General features: G+C 38.5%; 1 protein-coding gene across 2 annotated transcripts in view; it reads left to right on the forward strand.

The window, feature by feature from the left end:
- Nucleotides 1–4,023, forward strand: part of Kif20b (kinesin family member 20B) — a 54,090-nt gene extending 50,067 nt beyond the window's left edge. For both annotated transcript variants that reach the window (XM_005352169.3, XM_013348109.2), the window contains exons 31-32: nt 788–930; nt 3,812–4,023. In XM_005352169.3, the coding sequence (XP_005352226.1) occupies nt 788–930; nt 3,812–3,889 (221 nt within the window). In that variant the 3' untranslated portion in view covers nt 3,890–4,023. The remainder of the gene's footprint in view (nt 1–787; nt 931–3,811) is intronic.
- Nucleotides 4,024–7,723: the final 3,700 nt, after the last annotated feature.

The raw sequence follows: 7,723 nt of genomic DNA on the forward strand, positions 1-7,723 counted from the left end.
GGGTTTCTCTGTGGCTTTGGAGCATGTCCTGGAACTAGCTCTGTAGACCAGGCTGGTCTCGAACTCACAGAGATCCGCCTGCCTCTGCCTCCCTAGTGCTGGGATTAAAGGCGTGCGCCACCATCGCCCGGCTTCAAACTTTCTTTATTGAGTGCCTTTAATGTCTCAGCAGGAAATTTAAAAATGTTTAGTCTCTACTTCTTCAGATCTATCCACTGTTAACAATTTTGTGTGTGTGTGTGTGTGTGCTCGCATACAGCGCACGCATAGATGCATACATAAAAGGTTTGTGATTATGTCGTATGAGCATCTTGATATATGAGTATCAAAGTAAATCTACCACTTTTTTTATTCATTTATTTGGTTTATTTAGTGTTTTGAGTTTTTTGAGACAGTTTTCGTAATATAGCACAGGCTAGTCTGAAACTTGAGCTTTTCCTGCCTCTTTCTCCCAGGCGCAGGACTCCCAGGTAGCAGGACCCTCGGTTGGATGTGTCAGGTCTGGCTTTACTACCTGGCTTTTAATGCAGGCTTACCACAGATGGACCCGGCTGTGTGGAGACCTCCAAGCAAGCCATTAAAGATGCCAGGGTCTCACTGTTACTTCCTTCTTTTTCCCCCCACTTCATGTTAAATGTTAATTGAATTTTTAATCAGTTGTTTATTCGTGCCCTGTCAGCATTGTATAGTACACCGTTTTTCTTCTTGATTTTTATTTTTCTTCATTAAGAATTTCAATCCTTTGCAGTTAGAAAGTTAACACAAGAATTAACATTTTTACTTACAGCAAAAAAGATAATTGAAACAATGAGTTCTCCAAAGTTCTCAACTGCAGAAGTAAGTAAAGAAAATGTGTCTCAGCCAAAAAAAGGCAAACGGAAATTATTCAGAAATGAGATTTCATCTCCCATCAACATATCTGGACAAGTGGTAAGCTACTATTTAGTTTTCATCAGTATAAAACTTTTTTTTAATTCTAAAGTATTTGTAACCTTGAATTTTATGATTATAATTTTTTAAAATCATTTTATTTTTAACATGTATGGGTGTTTTGATTACGTTTATGCACCACATGCATGCCTGGTACCTATGGAAATTATAAAGAGGGTGCTGGATCCTGTGAAACTGGAGTCACAGGTGTTTGTGAGCTCTCATGTGGGTGCTGGGAATCTAACCCAGGTCCTGTGAAAGAGCAGCGGTGCTCTTAACCTTTGAACCATCTCTCCAGCTCTGGGGGCAGCCGCAGCAGTTGACAGGTCCTGAGAAGAAGAAAAGTATTGGTGAGGGAAGAAGTGAGTTTGGAAGCGTGGTTTGGAGAACCCTGCTGCCTGCCTGACTAGTAGCCAGATGTTTATTTAATTATACAGAATTCAGTAAGCAGGGATAGATTCATGTTGTTCCAAAACATAGATCATATCATTTTTATTTTGAGACATGTGTTTTACTTCCTCTTGCATATCTTTTAGTCATTATTGATAAACTGACAGAGCAGAGTTATCTTTTACAACCATTTTCCCTCAAGTTTAATTATCATTGATAAACAGTTATCTTTTATAACCATTTTTTGCGTTAACCCCATAACTCAAATTTCAAGAATCTGGAGGCATATGACAACTTGTTCTCAGCTAGTATCTTTTGTGACTACAAGGATGCCAGACCAGAACAAATCTCCAAGCCAGCCCAGACAGATTGCCCAAGAAAAGTCCTTAGCCCCAAACTGCTGAAGTTTATAAATTCTGGTGCAATACAGTGTTTGTACTTTCTTTATTTATAGAATTTGCTTATATATGTAATCCTGTCATTCTGTTCTTTGTTCATGTGACTTCACAATGGCTCTGCATGTGCTAACTTTTCTAAGAAAGGGAATTTTTGATTCTCATTCTTTGCTCATCAATATAATAAGTCTCTGTGTAGGACAAGGTAACTTCAGCTAATCTAATTTTGTTGCTCTATATGCCACATAATGGCCTGGATATATAGTGGGAAGATGCTTGCAATCTGATCTGTGGCCAACCCTTCATGACCTTTGAAAGTTTACTTTGTTTTGATTATCTTGTTCCTGAGTAAATACAGGGACAGATGTTTCAAGAATATCTCAGAGCCTCGTAAAGAGACCTCTGGCTTCTCTATGTGCGTCACAGCCTCCAGGGTGTAAGGAAGACCTTCATAAGGAAATTTCCATCAATCCAATATCTCCAAATTGTACAAATATTAAAAGTCCCTTAAGTATGCAATAGGTGGAGGTCAAAACCAAAACATGCTGGACATTATGTGGCTTAGCATTGCTTGCTCTTTGTGAAGCAGGTGTGCTGGCTTTGTGACTTTTGCTATTCCTATCAGATATAGTTGTGCCATTCAACACATGATTTTAATTTCTTTCTGTAACTCTCTTAAGACAGATGCTATACTTTTGGTCTCAGGTTTATTTTAGCACACACACACACACACAGACATATCATGTAGTGGTATTTGAAGTTTCAACAGAGTAATATATTTCCATCAATAGATAAACCACAATTAATAATTTATTTACTTCTAAGAGCTTTCTTCCTTGTGTTATTATTATTACAAGAGTTGTATAAATCTGAGTCCATGTACCTTTTTAGAAATACAAAATTGATATTTCACCATTTTCTCTCACCTTTTTCTCTATAAGCCTTCTAGGTTTTTCTTTTGTTAAAATTTATTTGTATTTAATGTGTATGAGTATTTTGTCTATATGTATGTGTGGATGGATATGCATCATGTGTGCACTACCCTTGGGTGCCAGAAGAGAACACTGGAACCCCTGAAGCTAGAGGATAGTGAGCGCAGCTCATGTTTTTAATCATTGAGTTGGCTCTCTAGTCCTCTTTGTACTTTTGAGAAACGTTCTTACTATGCAGTCCAGGATGACCTCAAACTTTTAGTATTCCTTTTGCCTCAACCTCCCTGTTGCTGGGCTCACTGGTTTGCGCTCACATGCCTGTCTGGGATCATTGGTATGTGTGCACACATCTCTGGCTTCGTTTAGGCTCTTTTTTTCCCCCTTGTTTTTTTGAGACAGGATCTCTCTGTAGCTTTGGAGCCTGTCCTGGAGCTAGCTCTTGTAGACCAGAAGAGATTCTTCTGCCACTGCCTCCCAAATCTGGGATTAAAGGTGTGCGCCACTACAACCCTTTAGGCTTTTTTAAGAAAAGGAGGTTGTTATCACTCTGATTCATTGTCCTCATTTTCTCAGTGGATGAAAGTGTAATTAGAAACAGAATTAAAGGATGTTAACAGAGTGGCCAAGAGAAAGAAGAGAGACTGGTTTTCACAATAGTAGTTAACTATAAGGCAGCTGGAACAAATTCAGGTCAGTTAGAACATGCTGTTTCATGTACTGTTACATGTCACTAGCTGAGCAGTGTATGGTTTCTCCTCTTGACTAAAGAAAGATACCTGTGTCTACAGATACCTGTGTCTCTGCTGAGTTAGAGCAGTGTGCTTCCCTCTCACATTAGAACCTTGTTGCTGTAAATGGTGATTTCCTAAAATTGATTTGAAGCATTTTGTGTACAAATATTTTGCTAATTATTTCAAGCTTAGATCTGGATTGGATTCAGTAGGCTGTAGGTTGTTTTAATTCTTGAATTAGGTAATGTTGAATGAATCTCTTAAAAAAATCTGTATTCTTAAAAAAAAACCAAATCTGTATTCTTTTACATGTATTTATTTAGAAGATGAAAAATGAATTTCTAATGTATATATTATAGTCAGTGATTAAGCACATAAGTGTAGTACTCAAGGAAATTATTTTTACTTACATTTGAAAAACTGTTAATTTCAGATTTTAATGGAACAGAAAGTCAAAGAAAGTGATCATCAGATTCTCAAACGACGACTTCGAACAAGAACAGCCAAATAAATCGCTTTGGGAGACTGTTCAATGTCAATTTTATATTCACAATCATTGTACATTTTAAGTTTTAAAAGTTAATTGTATATATTATGTGTTAAATGCCTCTGTATAGATTGGTGTTTTATATATGATTTTAATACAATAAATATATCAACTGTATACTTTATGAGGCTTTTAAAATTTTTCTTTATTGTGTGTGTGCTTGTTTGTGTGCTTGCAACAGAATACATATAGAGGTCAGAGGCAACTAGCAGGGATCTCGATAGAAGTTGATTCTCTCCTGCCCTGTGAGTCCTGGGGATTGAGCTCAGGTAGTGACTTTCACTTGGTGGCAGGTGGAATAAACACACACACACACACACACACACACACACACACACACACACTGCTCTAAAGTAATCTAATTGGATGTTTATGTCATTAGTCTGTGGGTGTTAAGTCCTCTCCTTACTCCCAGTTCCAATGACCTCCTTATGTCTGTCGGTGAAGGGGTTGGAGTAAGAGCCTAGGACTCTTCAGGGCAGGGGGCCCATGTTGTATTTGCATTGCTTCAGGGCCTCACTGAAGCCTTGCACAGGGATAGTTCTCTCTGAATGGTAGTGCAGTCCAAGAGTAGAAGTAGGTTCCCATCTGTTGAGGTGTGCGACTGGATAGATAGGAGTCTGTTAGTGTCCCCGTCCTGTCCCCCCATCCCAGGTCAGGGTGTGACCCACAATTGAGACCTCTACTACATGTTTGGCTGTGGAGTGAAGACATAGCAGGGGAAGTGGAAACTGGAGGAGCCATAGCAGCCACTCAGTGCCAGAAAGAAACCCAAGTATACTTTTTGATTCAGGAAAATAACATTCTGAAGCAAACAAAAGCCGCATTCCCCTTTAATTTCAGGTTGAACAGTGCTGCTTCACTAAGAATGCTGCCAGCATTAGGAAAGGTGCCCAAGGTAGAATTAAAGTATAGGGTAGATGAGCTAGGGTACAGAGATGGACTTACAGCAGAGACTAGTTAGTCTCAGATGACTGATGGCAAATTTGAAATAGCAAGAGAAGTGTTTCTTAGTCATTTTTACTTGTCTTAGTGACTTTTCTATTGCTGCAAGAGACATGGTGAAGAAGGCAGCTTATAAATGAAGACTTTCAGTCTATGATCATGGCTGGGAGTGTGGCAGCAGGCAGGCATGACGCTGGAGCAGTGGAACGTAAATCCTGATCCTCAAGCAGGATAGAGGGTACCTGGGGGTGGGAGCATATTGTGGGTGCTATTTGATATAAACTTGTAGACTTACATAAGGAAATTTAGAATACCAGGACATACAGAGGACCAAAAAAATAATCCTGGGAAAGGATATTCTTAGATTCAAGAACAAAGTGATAAAAAAAAAGCCTCATTGCTAAAGTCTAATGTGAACTAAACTTAAAACGTCATGTGTAGTTCACATATAGGCAGAGATTCTTTTCTTGAAGTAGATGGTAATTAAGACAGATCCACAACTGGACAATGCAGTGAGAAACTTTAGAGCTGTCAGTCTTAAATGGGATGTCCTTATGAAACCCCTCTCCTCAAGGCTCAGGGATCCGTGTGTAAGAGATGAGTGACTTCACAGAGATAGAGGCTTTCAGACAGACACAGCAGGACTGACAGACTGAGGTGCACACGAGACCACATAGATTCAAACCAGACACAGTCCCAACACTAAGAAGGGAGGCGGACATAAAGTTCCACCTTAACCAAGAAGCTGTTTCAATTAATACCTACTGGGAATGGAAAATAATTTTTTTTCTTGTCAGTTTTGTTTTTAATTTCATTGGAACCTTTACATTAAAATGATAATTCTTAGTTTTTATTTTTTTGAACTATATATTTTTCTCCACTCCTTTCCCTTCCTCCCCTCTCCCTTTCTACCCTCTTCCATGATGCCCATGCTCCCAATTTACTCAGGAGATCTCGACTTTTTCTACTTCCCATGTAGATTAGATCCATGTATGTCTCTCAGGGTTCTTTTTGTTATCCAGGTTCTCTGGGATTGTGAATTGTAGGCTGGTTTGCTTTATGTCTTTTCTTGTCTTTCTGTGTCTGGGTTACCTCACTCAATATGATGTTCTTTAGATCCATCCATTTGCCCACAAATTTCAAGTTGTCATTTTTTTTCTGCTGTGTAGTACTCCATTTTGTAAATATACCACATCTTTATCCACTCTTCAGTTGAGGGGCATTTAGGTTGTTTCTAGGTTCTGGCTATGACAAATAATGTTGCTATGGACATAGTTGAGCACATGCTGTTGTGGTATGACTAAGCATAAAAAAAAAAATTTTCAACCACACTTTAGGGAAGACCCCCTGAATAATGAATTTCATCTTTCCCTCCCTCCCTCCCTTTCTCCCTCTCTCCCTCCTTTCTCATGTGTGTGTACTTGCTTTGTTTTGATATTTTTTTTTGTCTTATTGGTGTTTTTAATTTGATGGGTAGAGAGATGGGGAGAATCTGGGAGGAGTTGGGGAGGGAAAACAATATAAAAATTTATTGTAAGAGACTTTTTAAAATGAAAAACTAGAATTAGTGGTTGAGGGTGTTTGTTGCTCTGAGGTTTAGTACTTTTATATACAAGGCTCTGGGTCTGTTCTTAGCATACTCACACACAAGAAAGAGAAAAAGGAAGAAAATTCCTCTTTTCTTTCTATATATAATGACCCAGTTCAGGTGTTTGGTTTTTTTATATTGTGAATTTAAAATTTATTTCATGTGTGTAGATGTTTTGCCTGTATATATGTCTGCACCACATGTGTGTCCTCAGAGGCCAAAAGAGTGTATCAGATTATCTGGATGTGAGCTACCATGTGGGTGCTGGGAATTGAACCCAGGTCCTCTAGAAGAGCAGACAGTGCTCTTAACTTGAAAGCCATCATCTCTCCTGCTCCAGCTTTTCTCATTTTTATGGTGTTGTGATGTACACTCATTTTACACGTGTGCTTCACCTGTAGCTCAGGTTGGAGGAGGAGGTGTGCACGGGTGCTTTATATGCTGAAGCGTGTGTGGACATGGTGTAGAAAAGATCCCTGGACTTCAGTGAGCGCAGCTTATAATGTAAGGATTGGATTTTTCCCCCCTTGGAATAGGAAACATCAGAAGGAGAAAGTTGGAAAAGAGAACATCTAGAAGTCCAAACTGTTGCTTTTTTGGAAAAAAAAATATAAAGAAATTTTAAACTTGGACCTTAGAAATAACATTTTCTTTGTTTCAGAAATGAGATCAAAGCCTGTCTAGTTTCCTTGTGATATTAGCAAATGTGTACTGAGCTCATAGCTGTGTGTACAGAAACCTCAACAATAGTTGCCTTTTTAAACATAAAAACATTTACACATCTAAAATCTTCAAGATTCATTTTTAGCATTACTTGTTTTAACCATGCCAGCAAGAAAATATTTTTTGGTGTTGTATAGTTATGTTCAAAACCTAAGTGCTGTTAGCATTAAAGTGTGTCCATTATTCTTTCTTGAGAAGATGGTTATGTCTCATTATTCACAGACTCTAGACTTGCAATTCTGTTTGCTTGATAAGGCCGATTTGTGCATCCCAGATGAAGACTGCACACTTGTCCTTTATAGAAAGGAGCAGAGTGGCCAGAAAGCTACCTACCCTGTGTTTGGAGCTGAGGTTGAACAAGGCAGTACTCTTGTGAAGTTGAGAACAGAAAGGCAAAATAAATGAGATAAAGAATCTAGGTACATTTAACAGCTTCCCAAAGGCTGTAATTATAGGCTTGTATCACTATACCTAGATAGGACAATTTCTGAAAACCCTGAAAAATTTCAGACAAACTACAATATTGTTAACTGATGTTGTAT

This window comes from Microtus ochrogaster, chromosome 8, assembly GCF_000317375.1.
Source record: "Microtus ochrogaster isolate Prairie Vole_2 chromosome 8, MicOch1.0, whole genome shotgun sequence".
NCBI lineage: Eukaryota > Metazoa > Chordata > Mammalia > Rodentia > Cricetidae > Microtus > Microtus ochrogaster.